This window comes from Cebus imitator, unplaced genomic scaffold (genome assembly GCF_001604975.1).
Source record: "Cebus imitator isolate Cc_AM_T3 unplaced genomic scaffold, Cebus_imitator-1.0 Scaffold227, whole genome shotgun sequence".
NCBI classification, from domain to species: domain Eukaryota; kingdom Metazoa; phylum Chordata; class Mammalia; order Primates; family Cebidae; genus Cebus; species Cebus imitator.
In genome coordinates this window covers 1,779,392-1,796,581 of record NW_016107542.1, presented here as the reverse complement: position 1 = coordinate 1,796,581, position 17,190 = coordinate 1,779,392, and the positions used below count along the sequence as shown (strand labels likewise).

At 35.1% G+C, this 17,190-nt stretch overlaps 1 protein-coding gene across 14 annotated transcripts in view; it reads left to right on the top strand.

Moving 5' to 3' along the window:
• The window catches only part of RFX3 (regulatory factor X3), a 296,327-nt gene that overhangs the window by 169,980 nt on the left and 109,157 nt on the right, over window positions 1-17,190 (top strand). For 13 of the 14 annotated variants that reach the window (XM_037727298.1, XM_017496970.2, XM_037727308.1 and 10 more), the window contains one exon: window positions 4,789-4,886. The exons of the other annotated variant lie outside the window; for it this stretch is intronic. In XM_037727298.1, the coding sequence (XP_037583226.1) occupies window positions 4,789-4,886 (98 nt within the window). The remainder of the gene's footprint in view (window positions 1-4,788; window positions 4,887-17,190) is intronic. 14 annotated transcript variants of the gene reach the window in all.

Sequence of the window (17,190 nt, the reverse complement as noted above, 5' to 3'; positions counted from 1 at the left end):
GGAGTTTCGCTCTTCTTACCCAGGCTGGAGTGCAATGGCACGATCTCGGCTCACCGCAACCTCTGCCTCCTGGGTTCAGGCAATTCTCCTGCTTCAGCCTCCCGAGTAGCTGGGACTACAGGCACGTGCCACTATGCCCAGCTAATTTTTTGTATTTTTAGTAGAGACGGGGTTTCACCATGTTGACCAGGATGGTCTCGATCTCTTGACCTCATGATCCACCCGCCTCTGCCTCCCAAAGTGCTGGGATTACAGGCGTGAGCCACCGCGCCCGGCAGCATACACACTTTAAAAAAAAGTTTTTAGTTTCTTGAGAACACTTCATTTTTCTAAAGCGACTTTAGTATTACAGCAAAATTGAGAGGAAAGTACAGAGATTTCCATAAAACTCCTTCCCTCACACATGAATAGCTTCTCCTATTATCAACATTCCCCACCAGAGAGGTACATTCGTTATAACTAATGAACCTATATTATTGACACATCATTATCACCCAAAGGCTAAAATTTATATTAGAGTTCATTCTTGGTGTTGTACATTCTATGGTTTTGAACAAATGTATGATGACATGTATCCACCATTACAGTATCAGGCAGAGTAGTTTTACTGTTCTACAAATCCTATGGGCTCTGCCTATTCATCTCTCCTTTCTCCCAGTGCCTGGCAGCCACTGATCTTTTTATTGTTTCCATCATTTGGTCTTTTCCAGAATGTCAGATAGTTGAAATCCTGCATTATGTACCCTTTGCAGATTACCTTCTTTCACTTGGTCATATGCATGCAAGTTTTCTCCATGTCATTTCATGGTTTGGTAGTTCATTTCTTTTCAGTGCCGAATAATATTCCATTAATGGAATTAATGGAAACAATAATATTCCATTGTTTCTATATGTAGTGCAGTTTATTCATCCATCTACCTTCTGAAGCACATCTTGGTTGTTTCCAAGTTCTGGCAATTATGAATAAAGTTGTTATAAACATGTATGCCTGTTTTTGTGAAGACATAAGTTTACAACTCCTTGGGTAAATACCAAGGAACATGATTAGTAGATCATATGACTAGATTATGTTTAGTGTTGTTAGAAACTACCAACCTGCCTTCCTAAGTGTCTGTACCGTTTTCCATTCCTTCCAGCAATGAATGAAAGTTTCTATTTTTTTCACATCCCTGATAGCATTTAGTATTATCAGTGTTCTGGATTTTGGCCATTCTAATTCAGCATTTTATATTTTGGTATCTTATGATGGGAGAATATTTTCATATCCTTATTCTTCATCTGTATTAAGGTCTTTGGCCTTTTTTAAGATCAGCTTCTTATTGTTGAGTTCTAAGAGCTTTTTATAAGTTTTAGATAACAATCCTTAATCAGATAAGTCTTGCAAATATTTTCTCCCAGTTTGTGGCTTGTCTTTCATTTTCTTCACAGTGTCTTTCAAAGTAGAAATCTTCCATTTTAATGAAATCCAGCTTGTGAATTCTTTCTTCAATGAATTACACCTTTGGTGTTATATCTAAAACGGCATCACCAAACCCAAGGTTATCTAGATTTTCTACACATATTTTTAATAGTACTATTCATCTTTCTCAAAATTTTGGATGCTCATTTGTTTTTGGTTCTGCTTATCATATTTTTAACCATACAAACAGGTTTACAGTTTTATGTAAAGTATTTTTATTGCTTCTCAATTTTATAACAAGGAAACTTTTTTCACAATTCCAAGTAAAAAGAAATGTATTTTATTTTATGCCATAATGTACCATATTTGAATGATCTTCAGATTTATTCTATATTGTGAAGTTTAAAAAGCAAGGTTCAGAACAGTGTGTATAAAATGCTGTGGTTTTTTTTTAGAATGTGGTGTGTGTGTAGTCACACATGGGTGCTTCTATACACATTCATACACATCTGTATGCATAAAAGGCAAATTAAAGGATAAACCAAAAAATAGTGAAAATGGTTATCTATGGCGTGTTGCGGTGAGGCAGTCAGTATGATAGAGGCAACAGGGATGAAAGCAGGATCACCTGTCCAAATACATTGCTTGTTTTATAGTTTCAACTTTGGAACCACATCGATATTTCATGTAATTATAGAGCAAAATTAAATCAAAATTAAATACAGCAAACCCTAAGAAAATTAAATCATGAATTTAACTGTGTATCAAGCTGATGACTTATTTTAAGTGACTTTATAGTAATATAATTATACATCTCTAGGGGCATATATTTTAAGGGTAGAACAATTGAAGGAAACAAATACTTGATAATCAAGTATTACTAATATGACATTTAGTAATATGATATTTTTATTTTGAAACCATAAAATTTTATGATAAAGCAAATACTCGTTAAAATCTCTAGTAACCAAAATTTGTAGCGTAAGAGCAAAGACGGGCAAATGTATCAAAGATATATATTTAATTTGTATATATTTTAAATACAATCAAAAATTAGTATGAATTTATGATATATATTTTTATCCTTCAAAACATTTGTATTTTCTAGCTTTGTTCAATGAAAAGACCTAGAAATATGACTAGCACTCTAGCAGTAAGCTTCATTGAGTCTTAGTTGTAATCTTTGAATACCAGTTTCCACTAAGAAGAGCCAGGGCTTTTTTGAAGAAATGTCTGATTCCAGATCTTGAGTAGGAAATATGACATAAGCCTGAAACATCTTGTTATAACAGAAAGTAGTAGAGTTAAGAAAGATAGCGAGGTCATGTCATAGGAACCAGTTTGAAGAGACTACCATTGGCCAACAATGGGACTATTTTAGCAAGAAAAAAAGACTGCTAGGATTGATAAACGTCAAATATGTTCAAAAGCTAAGAATCATAAAGATACAAACAAAACAAAATAAAAATCCACACTGATCACCTCTGGAGGGTACTGGGGGATAAAGTCATTTTTGGTACTGGAATCATGTACTTATCCTATTCTTCCCATAAGGACTTTATTTGAAAGTAACGAAGTAATGAATGAGATTAATTTATTCTTTATAGAAGGATTTTTACTAATAAATGAAGAAAGAATAATAGAATTAGACTACCGCAAGTTTACAACCTTTATTTATTAAAGTAATATCTGTAGACAGTAATCATACTAATATCCTCAGGTGAAACATGGATAGGGAGCAGGATACTATTAATGGATAGACCCAGCTGACAACATATGACGCCACTGGTCAAACTTAATATTGCAGAGGGACAGCCAGTTGTTATATGTCAACTGATGATGGCACAGTAGAAAGTACACAACTTTTTAAAAAATTGAACTCATTCAAGCCCCAACATGTACCAGTTTATACAGCATATATGAGATAGAGGAACAAATTAAATGACATTTCAGAATGCTGTTAACCAAATCTCGATGCCAGAAATTCTCCAAGATAAATGACCCAGTTTCTTGAATAAGTAATAAGCAGGAACTAAAAAGGATGGGGGAACTGTTGGAGATTAAAAGAGAAAGAAAATATCAACCCAAATGCATTATTTAGATCATGCTTGGATCTTGATTTGAAAAAAATATATATAATAATTGGACTCATCAGGGAAGTTTTAACAATGACTGAGTTTTAGGTGATATTAAGGAATAATGTTATATATGTGAAATTATTGTGTTCATGCTAAAAACAATTCTTATCTCTTAGAGATACAAATGAAAATATTTACCAGTGAAATGATATAATCTCTGGAATTACTTTTTTTTTCGAGACAGAGTTTTGCTCTTGTTGCACAGGCTGGAGTCCAATGGCATGATCTTGGCTCACTGCAACCTCTGCCTCCTGAGTTCAAGCAATTCTCTTGCTTCAGCCTCCCAAGTAGCTGGGATTACAGGCTTGTGCCACCATGCCTGGCTAATTTTGTATTTTTAGTAGAAATGGGCTTTCATCATGTTGGTCAAGCTGGTCTTGAACTCCTGCCCTCAGGTAATCCAGCTGCCTCTGCCTCCCAAAGTGGATTACAGGCGTGAGCCACTGCGCCCAGCCTTCTGGAATTACTTTTAAGTAATCTTGTGAAGGGGATAAATGGAAAAGATCATTTATCTTGGATGACAATTACATAAGGTTATTACAGTATTTTTTACACATTTGAGTGTTTGAAATTTTATGTTATGAATTGTTCTTAATTTTAAAAACTAATTCAGCTTTAATTTTTTTAATTAAAATGGAATCGAATTTCATAAATTACCAAAATAAGAACTTTCCCTTTTTCTTTGGAGATGGAGTCTTGCTCTGTCACCCAAGCTGCAATGCAGTGGTGCAATCTTGGCTCATTGCAACCTCTGCTTCCCAGGTTCAAGCAATTATCCTGCCTCAGCCTCCCGAGTAACTGGGATTACAGGCGCATGCTGCCACACCTGGGTAATTTTTGGTGTTTTAATAGAGATGGGATTTCTCTGTGTTACGCAGGCTGGTCTCAAACTCCTGAGCTCAGGCAGTCTGCCTGCCTTCGCCTCTCAGAGCGCTAGGATTATCGCATTACAGACATGAGCCACCATGCCTGGCCAATAACTTCCATAATTTTAAACCTGAACAGTTGAAGTGTGTCTGTCTACACATGTATACCTGCAGAAATATTAAAGAATTTGTTCAGCACAAATGTTGTACTTGCTCTGGAACCAACACATACTTATCTTGAAACTATAGAATGAATCTAAGTTTTTCTTATAAGTCGTTCTCACATTTATCAGTAACACCAGAGAAACCTTTGAGGTAGATCTAATGCTCTGTATTCTTCCTATCATACCTCCCTCTCACCAAGGTCCTAATACTTATTTTTCAGGTACAGCAGGTACAGACTGTGCAGCAGGTACAACATGTCTATCCAGCTCAGGTGCAGTATGTGGAAGGAAGTGATACTGTCTATACCAATGGAGCAATGTAAGTTTGTATGTAGAAGTCTTTTTAATTCATCCACTCAGAAAATAATGTACTTTTGAACCCCTCCCACTATTCCCAAGTTGTTTCCTTGTTTTCAAAGTAATTTTCTACTAGAACAGAGTTACTGAAATTAAGCTGATTTTAGAGCTTTTATCTATATTTATTAAGAATATGCACTCATTTTCCTTTGACTTAACCTCATAGGTTTTTTAAAATTATTAGAAGTCTTATGCCCTTTAATAGTTGTTTCTAGATGGAGAAAAAAATGTATATATCCCTTGTTAGTGATATCTGTATTTTAATGATAGCTTCTAAACTCCACGCTTTTTGTTTTTATATGCAAGGTGAATTTTTATGTGTACGTATGTGTAAATGAATATAAAACAAGTATGTTAGGAATTTGGGGTATTTTCAACATTTTGAAAATAAGATATTCCACATAAAATTGCCTGATGCTCAGGAAATCTTACTTTCCTATCTAAACCTGCCCCCGCCTGAAACCAACTTACCTCTTTTGCATCAACAATAGTGTAAATTTGTAAATTTATTTTATTGGGTTTCTTAGCTACTTTGGAATGAGATGCAGAATGTTAATGTAAGTAAAGGAACTGAGAATTATTGTAAGTCACTAGGATTGTTTCCAAGTTGGATTTGCAACCCGTTGACTTCTTTGGTAAACCTGAAATGAATTCAGGTTCTCTCACTGACTCTTCTGCCCACCTCCCACCAATGTTGGTATACCCCAGGATGATAACCTCTACTATCTTTATTCTTATGACATCTACTCTTTCCTTGGGTGATTTCATTTATTTCCATGATGTCAACCTGTAAGTTCCATGAAAGAAGGATTTCTTTTATTTTTGTCAACACTGTAATAACGCTTAACACCAGAAGCATGGAGGACATATGAGTTCAATTGTTGTTATCTGTTGTTATTATAGCTAGAAACAGAATTCTAGTTAGCTTTGTATTCGTTTTCATAATTGTGACCAACATACTTAAATAATCTGAGCTTTTCATTATTGTTTCTGTGGAAGTGGGAGAAGAATAATCACACTCTTATTGAGTTATTGTGAGGATACAAGGAAATGTATTTAAAGTACCTAACACAGAGCCTGGTACATAATACATGATACAAAACTGAAAGCTTTTCATTGACTCTGACTTCTCTCTTTTCTTACTATATTTGGTCACTGAATCTACCCACATCACTAGTGTCTTTAACACTACCTCCATTACCTATAAAATAAAATCTAACATTCCACATTGGCATTCTCCCCATCTCTACCTCCCTATCCTTATTTTCTACCTTCTAGGCATAACCAACTTTGTGCATTTTTCCCCAAATATTCTCCTTTCATACTTCTGTTTTTGTTCATGTCGTTTTCTCTCTGCTGAAGTAGCATTCTCTGTCTTCTCTCCTTTCCTTCCAGTCTCCCCAAACCCAGTCTAATGTGATCTTTATGGACAGACATGTCACCCCTTTTTTGTAACATAGACTCTTGACTCTCCCGCTCTGCAGTTAGCTTATCCTTCCCTTATAAAGGGCAACATTGTACACTGACTTTTACTTCCAGCATTGTACTATGAATGCTTGTTTATGTTTCGTATAGTAGGAAGAACTCTCCCTGAATGGGAACTTGGCATTTTGTTTTATTTACATTTACTTAGGTGGCTGGCACATAATAAAGTCAATAAATTTCTGTTACCCTATTAAATCTGTAGCTCTTTACATATTTTAGACATACTGTGAATGTTTCTCACTCTACCTGTTTGTTGTATATGTCCAGGGCCCCCTGGAGCCTGATTTTGGAATCTTCACCATAAACTTAAACTACTGTTGGCATTTATACCAAATGAAAAAGACGCCTGCCACTTCGACCTTTATGCTGTCAGGGAAAATAAATGTCTTTCTAGACACTGCTAGAGGTCACCCAGTTGTCAGTTGCCATTTCATCTTTGTCTGTGACAAGTAGTAATGGTCACCTGCAGGGGAATCTCAGAATGGGAGTTTGTAGCTTTCATGTCTGTTGTGGTAGAATGTGACAAGGGAAAAGGGCAGTTGGAATGGGTGTTGAGAGAGTTAACTGTATAGTATGTATCACAGTTATTTCTCATTTTGTACTGGTCCAAGCTAAGGTGGAGAGATTAGTCTGTTATGTATGAAATGGAGTATGAGTTGAGCCGAAAATCTGAAATCCAAAATACTCCCAAATCTGAAACTTTTTGACCACCAACATAATGCTCAAGGGAAATGCTCATCATGCATTTCAGATTTTAGATCTTCAGATTAAGGATGCTTAACTGATAAGTATAATGCAAATATTTCAAAATGTGAAAAAATAAAAAATTTGAAACACTGCTTGTTCCAAGCATTTTGGGTAAAGGCTACTCGATGGGTAACCTCAGTTTATCAAAAGTGCTTCATGAACCATCTTAAGAATAGTAAGCACTCAACAAACGTTAGTTATTGCTGTAAAATTATACACTTTTGTTATTTGTTTACAACTTTGCTTCCCTATTTACGATTCTAAATTCTGCATATTGTGTTGTGCAGTTTTAAACTGCTTTACCACTGATCTTAGGGTCTTTCACATAATAAGTAAACATGAGTTGAATGAATTTACTCATTCATAAAACCTTAGAAAAATAGCATTTGTAACGTGGTTCTTTAAAACTCTAGGGCCCATTTAAGTGCAGAAATGATACAAAGCAAAATATCTAGTGGTAACATGTATTTTCTATGGCCAACTAGCTCAGTTGGTTAGATCATGACTAATGAGGTCTAGGTCATGAGGTCATTTGTCACAAAGTCCAATTAGCTTTGATCTAGTCTGTGTGGACTCAGATTGTATCCTCAACTCTAGCCAATAATGTTACAAATGTGCACTTTTGGTCAAGAGAGAGAAGTTGCATCTTTAAAAACCTTTCATTACTATCAAGGATAATTTTTGACTAAAGGTTCTGTAGCATCATTTTTATACTTAATAAGGAAAAATCATTGTGTTGCCATGAATTATACTCAAAATTTAGCAACTAGGGACTATGAATATTTTTTCTCAAATATGACTAGAAAATTTTTTTCAGCACAAGCTAATTCAGTCTGTCTGTAATTTTGTGGTGCTGACATTTGACTATTAAAATTTTTGTCTCTAATGTTCATTTTAGGGTCTTTCTATGGCTTCTTTTTATTTGGTACACTTCCATGTGTGTTAGGAAAGAATATTCCATATTCTTCTATCCTACCACACTTAATTAATAGCAAGTTAGTGTTTGATCTCTGACTTGGATCACAGTTCAGTCCCACTTCTGTGTGATAAAAAATGCTTTTTGCTAATGATACTTTCAGAAGATAGGGACTCTGATGTTTATCATGAACTTTTGAGCACTCAGTACATGGCCCTAAAACCTGGGCATGCTCAGTAAGTTCACTAATGCTCTTGTCACCAGCATCCCCATGTCATGTAGCCATAATGCATGGGGTCTCACTCAGGAGGTGATGACAGCCCTCACAGACATGTGTCGTCACTTATGAAAACTTGTAGTCATTCTAATTTGATGATACTGAAGAGTTTGCCAGGTTCTCCCTGTGAATATGGACAATTATTGCCAGCATAACAGGCTTAACAGTGTGGGTTAGTGAGTGAGCATACATTTCAATTAAACAACTGAGACTGCTTTACAGCGCTAGATGTTGGAATAGAGTAGTTTTTTGCTTAAGGGAGAAAAAAGTAATTTTTGCAAAAACACTTTTGCCCCTGTTTATTTTATCCTTGCTTCTGTAGGAACTGATGCTACATCATTTGTGTATTTCCTTGCAGTAGTTTTTCCAAAATTTTCCCAAAGGCTTGATCATCATCTTTATTTCTATAAATTCTTACTATTTATGATATTTAATCATTTAGAATACTATAATTAAACCTGCTGGGAAACATTGCATACCATGTAGAGAGAGAGTTCATTTCAATGGAAATTTCTTGGTGTAGCTAAGAAATAACTTTTTAAAAATAAAATGATTTTTTTCTTCCCCCACTCTCTTTTGACTCATACTTCCCCCACTTGCTCCTACATTATGCTAGTCAAAATGGAAATAAAGACATCATGCTGTATTATGGTCAAATTAAGAAATCTTTATTTTAAAGGATTTTCTTATATAAATCACTCTTTGAAGCTTGCCCACTGTTTACAATCAGTGTTTTAAAATGCAAAAGTATTCATAATATGGATATCTGTTCTAGTAGTCTTCCTGTTTAGATTATAGGTTTCTCAACTCTAATACATAACTTCTCATACCATGATCCATCATGCGTTAGTCCCATGAGAGTTCTGTGGTTACACGAGCAGGGAAACTCTGTGTGATTCCCTTTCTCTTGAGAACCCTCAATTCCTTTTAACCTTTTAAAAGCTCTGAAAAGTCCTATAGCAATGCATAGAACCACAGAACACTTTTATCTGAATAATGTCTAATAAAATCACATTGTATGCTTTGGGAAATGGTACACTAATATATATTGACACTGAATAATTAAAAATCCATTTTTAAAATATATACCTGTAGTCATCTCTGGAAAATCATGTATTAATGCATTTTTAAAGTCATTTAATTCTTTTTCCATAAGGTTTAAATTATTAATAAGGAGCCTTAAAAGGGATATTCTTCAATCCCTTTTCTTCCTCTATAAGTAAAATATTAAATTTCAGTTTTTGCAAGTGAGATTATGCTTTCTTCTTATTATTCAAATACCCTCTCCTTAAAGAAAATGGTTACATGGAATTCTGTAATTGAGATGGAGGGGTGCTTTCTTCATTTATGCTTCTACTGATGTACAACACATTCTGACTGGTATAGGAGTTAGTTTGTCCATCTACTTCCTATTTAGATTTCTCTTGAAGAGAGGTCTGCCCTTCTGTGGAAAAGACTATGGAAGGGCACCTTATTCTCTCTCTAATACCTAGAACAATGGCCATTGATAGGTGCCATCAATCTATATTTGTTGAATGAATTAAAGAAGGTTAGCATTTAATGGTAGGTGAGACAGGAGCTGACTATTTGGTGTCTTTAAGTACCAAGGAAAAATGAATGAAACTGAATTGAGATGCTGTTGAACACATCTTCTTCAGCCCCTTCCAAGCTTGCTTTCTTCTCCACATTACAATACAATTGCCCTTATTTAAAGTCATTGATGACCTTCTGTTGCTAAATCTAACAGCCATCCTTCTAGATTAAATTTACTTCATCTTTAGCCATCAACCAGTCAGTCACTCTATCCTTAAATCAGTGTCTTTTTCCGACTTCTCTGACTCTATATTCTTTTTTCTTCCTATCTTATTTGCTCCTCCTCATTCTTATCATTGGCCAGATAAGTTTTCTATGACTTTTGCTTCAGAAGCATATTGGAGTACATATTTCTCTGGCATTCTCTAAGAGAGACCACGTTTCTTCTACAACATGTATGACTATCTGTCGTTCTCTTGACTATCATTTTTAACTGATCACTATTTATTCCCCCACTAGAATGTAAGCTTCATGTGTGCAGGGACCTGGTTTGTTTGCACTCTGTTCTCTCCGTAATACCTAGAACAATGGCCCATGATAGGTGCTCAGTCTATATCTGTTGAATAAATTAAAGACTAGCATTGAATGATAGGTGAGACTAGAGCTGACTACTTGGTGGCTTTAAATACACCGGGAAAAAATGAATGAAACTGAATTGAGATGCTGCTGTTGTGGCATTCACACAGCTTTCTTATTTGTTTTGTTGGTTTTTTTCCCATGGTGAAAAACTTTTGAGACTTAGGACATGTATATGGTTACTCAGTTTTTCTTGTTTATAAATTTTTATCAGTGACTTCAAATCAAATGTTTTATAATGCCATTTCTGCTAAAATTAATTTAGGTCCATATTCATTTTCCCTGACTTATTTTGTCAGGGCAGTTGACTCATATATTTACTATGTATTTCTTTTCAGTATGCTTCAAAAACCATTATAGCACTGGAACTTTTGGTCATGGTATCATGAGCAACTGCCAAAGAATATAAAATTCCCTTTTGTAACAGTAAACTTTGTTTTTGTTTTTGTTTTTTTAACCCGAATAGGCTAAAAGAATTAATATTTTTTAAAACACTTTTTCCTTTCATTCCTGTGAAAATCAGGTTTCATAACTGTAGTATCCTCTAGTGCAATGGTTCTCAAAGCGTATTTCCCAGACCAGCAGCATTCACATCACCTGACAACTTGTTAGAAATGCCAGTTTTTGGTGCCCAGGCCAGTTCTACAGAATGAGGAACTTTGGGGTGGGAAATAGGTCTCTGTAATGCAACAGGCACTCCAGGTGATTCTGATGCACACTAAAGTGTGAGAACCACTGTTCCACCATAGAGAAATAAAGAATTTAAATGCTAAGTAAAGATGTGCAGATTCTTACAAAAAAATCATAGGATGGTATAAAATTATGATTCCAATACTCCGTACATTATCAACATATATAGTAATGAAAATACTACACATGAAGGAGAAAACTGAATAAGTTATTACAAGAAGTATTACTGACTTTTAACATTTATTCTTGCATTTCCTCCCCAGCAGGTATAGCAACAGCTCAATGAAGGCTTTTTATTTTTTACTTTTTCTTAATAGCAGTTGAAGTTAGAAGAAACAAGTGTGTCTTTTGAATATAAGTGAAAGCAAATGTTTTATTAGTGATAGTACTGTTTATTACTTTATATTTAATCTACTGTTTTTTTATTCTTATGTAAGAAGGAGAGGTTAAATATTAGGTCACTTAAATTCCTTTCCGAAGTACTGTTTTCCTTTTGGTGTCTTCCAGAAAATAGACATGTGATCTTTCTGGTGTATCCTTTGCCTTCAGTCTGATGTGGAACACTCGAGAATATTGTTTTGAAACTCAAAAAATTAGCGCATGCTGGCCAGCCAGATACTTTTTTTGTTGAAGATTCCGAATAATGTGGCAACTTCTTTTCAGGGCTTTGGTGGCCCATGTAAAAACTCTATAATTTGAAACTGTTTAAGGCAGAGGTTCTTGGTTTCAAGCATCAGAAACAAACTCTGTCCTATTTAAGACAAAGAATTTATTGAAAGATATTTGTGACTCACAGAATTTCCAGGAAGTCTGGAGAATCAAGCTGGAAAAAGGCAGGCACAAATGATGTCAGGCAGCAGTCAGACCATGCACAAAACCATAGCACAAAGACAGTGCAGTACAGACACCGTACTTTTGCAGCCATCCCAAACCCTGTTCGCCAGTGCTACCCCTGGATACTGATCTTGGATCCTGGCCCCACTGCCACTGTGAACTGACAGTGAATAAATCAATTAATCATCAGTTGTCTGTGTTCTCTGGAGCCCTGGAGTTCTAAGGTGGAGGAGAGGCTTAGAGGTGGTTGTACTGGGAGGGAGGGACAGAAACCGACTCTGCTCCATTATCTGTGTTCCCCTTCAACTGGGGCATGTTTCACTTTTATCCATTTGACACTTTGAGGTTAATATACAAATTTAATTGGAAAAGAGTCTGTGCACCACTGGACTTGAAAATAATTCAAAAAGTCATTAAATGATGAGAAGAAAAGAGTGTTCACCCTTTTTTTATGGTTTGAATATGGACTGAAATAATTTTTCTGGCCAATTCTTTTTGGTAAGGAATGTGTGAGTTCATGGGAAATTTTCGAAAAAAAAAAAAAAAAAAAGAAAGAAAATTCTACAGCGAGAAATAAAATCTTTACTGGATTTCTCCAAAAACTGAAAATTACTTTCTCCTCCAAGTTTTTAGAAATAAAAACAAAAACAAAAAAGTGTAGGGCCAGTTTTTACCCTGCTTTAAAATATATGCCTACTTTCCTCAATCATATAGCAAGCTTTCTAAGAAAATTTTCATTTGCCATTCCTCTTTAAATTCAATGTGTTTGGCAGTGTTTACATATTTCAAACAGAGGTAGCAAAACAGAAAGAGCACTGCACTGGGAGATATCCAGACCAGAGTTCTAGTCTTCCTTCATCATTTCACTGTCAGTGTCATACTCAGAGCAAGTGCTCTTGCCTCCTCACATCTTACTTTCTCCATCTATAAAAGTGGGGTAACAACTTCTAACCTGTATGATTAACTTCGTGTAGATTAAAGAAGATAATTTACCCCTTGACTCTTAAAAACATTCATCCCTAGTTTCCAAATGCACTTCTTGTGCTCTCAAACTTTTCTAAGATACTAAAAACTTGCTCATTCTGGCTGCCTTTAGTTATTTCCTCAGTCTAGTTCAATCAGACACATAATGCTCTCACTATACTGAACAAGCTTCCAATAAGATCACCTCCTACTGTTGTATCTAATTTGCAGGTTCCATGGCCCATTACAGCCATGGGCCCTGATTGCAGTTCCATTTTCTCATGGTGTACCTTTACCTCTCTGGCCTCAGGCCTTTGTTCAGGTTGTCTCTCTGGCTAGAACATTGCCCTACCTCCCCCTACCCATAAGGCCTTCACTCTTATCCCAGCCCAAATCAAAATCCGACTTCTTACAGTAGTCTGTAACAGTGGCTCTTAAGCTTTTAAAACTATCATCTACTATGAGAAAGTTAGGCATATATTTCATACTCTGATAAGTACACACATACACACCCAGACATTCACACATACATCATTTATGTGTATATTCTGTATATGATAGAAACAAAATTTCGAAAAATAATTCTTATTCTCATTAAGTGTAATAAGCACTGATGTTTTCTAGTCTAGTCCAGTCTCTTTTTTTAATGCTGTTGTGACCTATTAAAATTAATTTTATGACTCACTAGTGGATCATGGCCTGCAGTGAAGAAAATTGTTTACACTGCTTGCATGTTTAGTTTTTACCTACTTTAACCTCATTTCTTTCTGACAGCTTTCTCATTTGTTATATCTAAAATACTCCAGACTTCTAATTTCTTTCTAAATATCAGGACCTTTGCTGTGTTTTGTGCTATGTTGTGAGTTTTTGTACTCTCTTCCTAAAATATTATTCTTCCTGTTTTCCATAGGGCTGACTACTTTTCATCTTTTAGTTTCAATCTAAAAAAATCTGGCTTTCAGGGGTAACATTTCTTGACTGTCCTATCTAATATGTGCTCTCTCATTTATTCTGCTTTTTTGTTATATGTTTTCGCTTTCATAGAAATGAGGAAAATTTCTAATTGTCCTATTTCGTTTCCTATTTTTGCCCACTTACTCCTTATGTTATGCAGCCCTGATAACAGTAGAGATCATGTTTGCGCTGTTGCTTTTATTCTATGTGCCAGAATAGGTGCTTATTAAATATTTGTTAAAAGAATGTATGCAGAGTAGCCTAAAAGCAATAAAATGTACCCATGCAAGATAATGGTCACCATATCTATATTCTCTCTTTATAATACAATTTATGGTATGAGATTTACAAGCTATTTTATTTCCTTAATTTATTACTTTCATACCATTGCTTGATTTTATAGTGACAAGCTTATTGGTTGGAGGATATTCAAAATCTTGGTAAAATATGCAGCACATAATTTAGAGACACTGAGTATCTGAAATTATGGATAAGACACCTGAAGATAAAGAAAACAGAAAAATTGGTTATAGCTAACATAAATTGTCATGATCATCCAAGTGAATATGTAAGGGAATATTCAGGATCAACCTTAGCCAAGGTATATGCTAAGGCATGATGGGAAACAAACAGCACTAAATTACTGAATTCAATGAATCAGAGTCCTGACATTTACATAGAACCCTATAATAGAGTCAGCTATGAAGAAGCTTCTGTTGGCAAGTATAGACATATCGATGTGTTCATATTCATTACTGGATACATATGCAGAACAATGGAAAGATTTCTCTTCTGCTATAGAAATAATATGACATTATTTTCATGACTTACTCTGTGGTAATCAATACAGAACAAACAAAATGAACACAGCAGTATCTTTTAAATGTGCACAGAATTGCTTGGGGATTTATCTATTTCAGGAATGTACAGTCCACAAATAGTTAGCTGCTTTCAATCTGATATGCCAAAAATTGAGTCGTTTTCTTGAACATATGTTTAGGAAATTTCTAGAGAAAATAATGTGCAAGCAGTAACTCATCTGAAGAATATATTCAGTATACAATATAAAAGATGAGCTGATCTGAAATATCAGAATTAGAGGGTCTATTTCTAGTACCTAAAAAAGAACTGTTTATTTTTGCTGTTGGTGCTTCTTTTTTAAAATAAATTCTTAAGTATTTATTCAGGAGCTTAAAGTATTTAGACATGGAAAAAACCTTTAAGAGTTAGTGGTTACTTGCGCATGACTCTGGCTCTGGCTCCAGGGAATCCAACAAGGGAGTTCATGCTTGCCTTCTTACCTTTAAGGGACAGTGGCTAAAGATACTATTATTTTATTATTATTTTTTTTGAGATACAGTCTCAGTCTGTCACCTAGGCTGGAGTACAGTGGCGTGATCTTGGCTCACTGCAATCTCTGCCTCCTGGGTTCAAGTGATTCTCCTGCCTCAGCTTCCCAAGTAGCTGGGATTACAGGCGTGTGCCACCATGCCTGGCTCATTTTTTGTACTTTTTTAGTAGAGAGACGGGGTTTCACCATGTTGTCTAGGCTGATATCGAACTTCTGACCTCAGGTGATCCGCCCACCTCAGGCTCCCAAAGTGCTGGGATTACAGGCATGAGCTACTACACCTGACCCAGCTAAAGATATTATAATCTGCTTCTGTTACTCAACCCAGTGTTTGAAAGTCTCCCCTGTTTCCAACTGCAAGTGTATTTTTGTCAAAGCCAAATTCAGAGAATTTATCACCCTTTATTCCTTAATATAATTGTATGGATTTTTTTCCTTAAAAATCGCCACTCTTTACCCCAATGTGTGTTTATATAGTAGACAAGCCTTCACAGTTCCATGATGGAGTAATGGGGATAGTTTATGGATTAGGTATACTGTTTAGCGACTTTCTCCCTTCTCCTGTTCTTTGGCCATTTTCTAGTTTATGAACTGACATTGAGGGCTGTATAGAGATTGTATATATCTGTGATGCATTATTTGCATTATTGTTCTTTACTGATTATAATGATACAAAGAGGGCAGGCCCAAAAGCTGCAGCGGTTAAGTATCTTCAGAAATGGCCCCGCCTTTTCCATGGCTTCCTCTTTACAATTGCAAGTACATAGTCAACAGGGCTCATTCTTGGTAATAATGGAGAATAGCGTAGTGCCAGAAGACAGTAAGGTAAGCTGTAAGGAAATATCAAGTAGCAACAGGAAGGTCATATAGTCCCTATTCCACTTGTTAGGCTGTTCCTTAGTAGTTGTTGACATATATCATTGACAGATATAAAAAGTTGTGTTCTTTTTTGTGATGTAATGGTTGAGAATATAGATTTAGATTCCAAATCCATGATTTATCAGCTCTGTGCTTTGGACTAAGTTATTTAATCAATCCAAACTTAAAATAGGAATTATTAATATAACAGCACCTACCTTATAGAGTTATAATGAAAATTTAATGAGTTAATGCCTAAAAAGCATATAGACTAGTGCCTGCTGCATAGTCAATGGTCAGTAAATATTAGCTATATTTTGCTATTGTTATGTTTTATTTGAGAAATCTACTTTCTAGTAGGAGGCTTCCTGAATCATCCTGCTTGGGTGATGAAAAGGAAAGGGGCACCATGTGCCGCATCTGTCAAAGTGTTTATTGTCCTATATCTATTTCTACAACTTATTTAACTATGTTTAAATACCAACATCAGATTGTGTCATTTTAACCACAGTTAAGTGGGGCCACTGTCATTTTCAGTAGACAGAAATTAAAATGACTTCATTTCTCTTTTTATCCAAATTTGAAATCAACATGGCTATTTTATTTCATTAAATAAATATGTAAATAGAGAAATAAATGAGATTTCCAATTGGGAAATATAGCAATGATGAGAAGAATACTATGTGTATTTTAAATGACATTTTCCTATCTGTAAAAAAGAAAATTTCTACGAAGTTGTTTCTATCATCACCCCAAACTAAAATTTTTACCTGGATTTGCTATAGCTCTTTCTAGAAAGGGCTCTTTACCCAGTCTGAAATGCTTTCAGAATACTATAATTATTTTACTAATATATATTGTAAATTACAAGTTTAATTTATAATAGGTTAAAAGTACTTGTTTTAAATTAAACATAAATCTTGGAGTAGTTTAGCATAATTTCTCATGTTTGAAGAAAATAAAAGATTTATGATACAGAAATTTATGAAACTGGCTATTATGTCTAATGTACTTGTAAATAT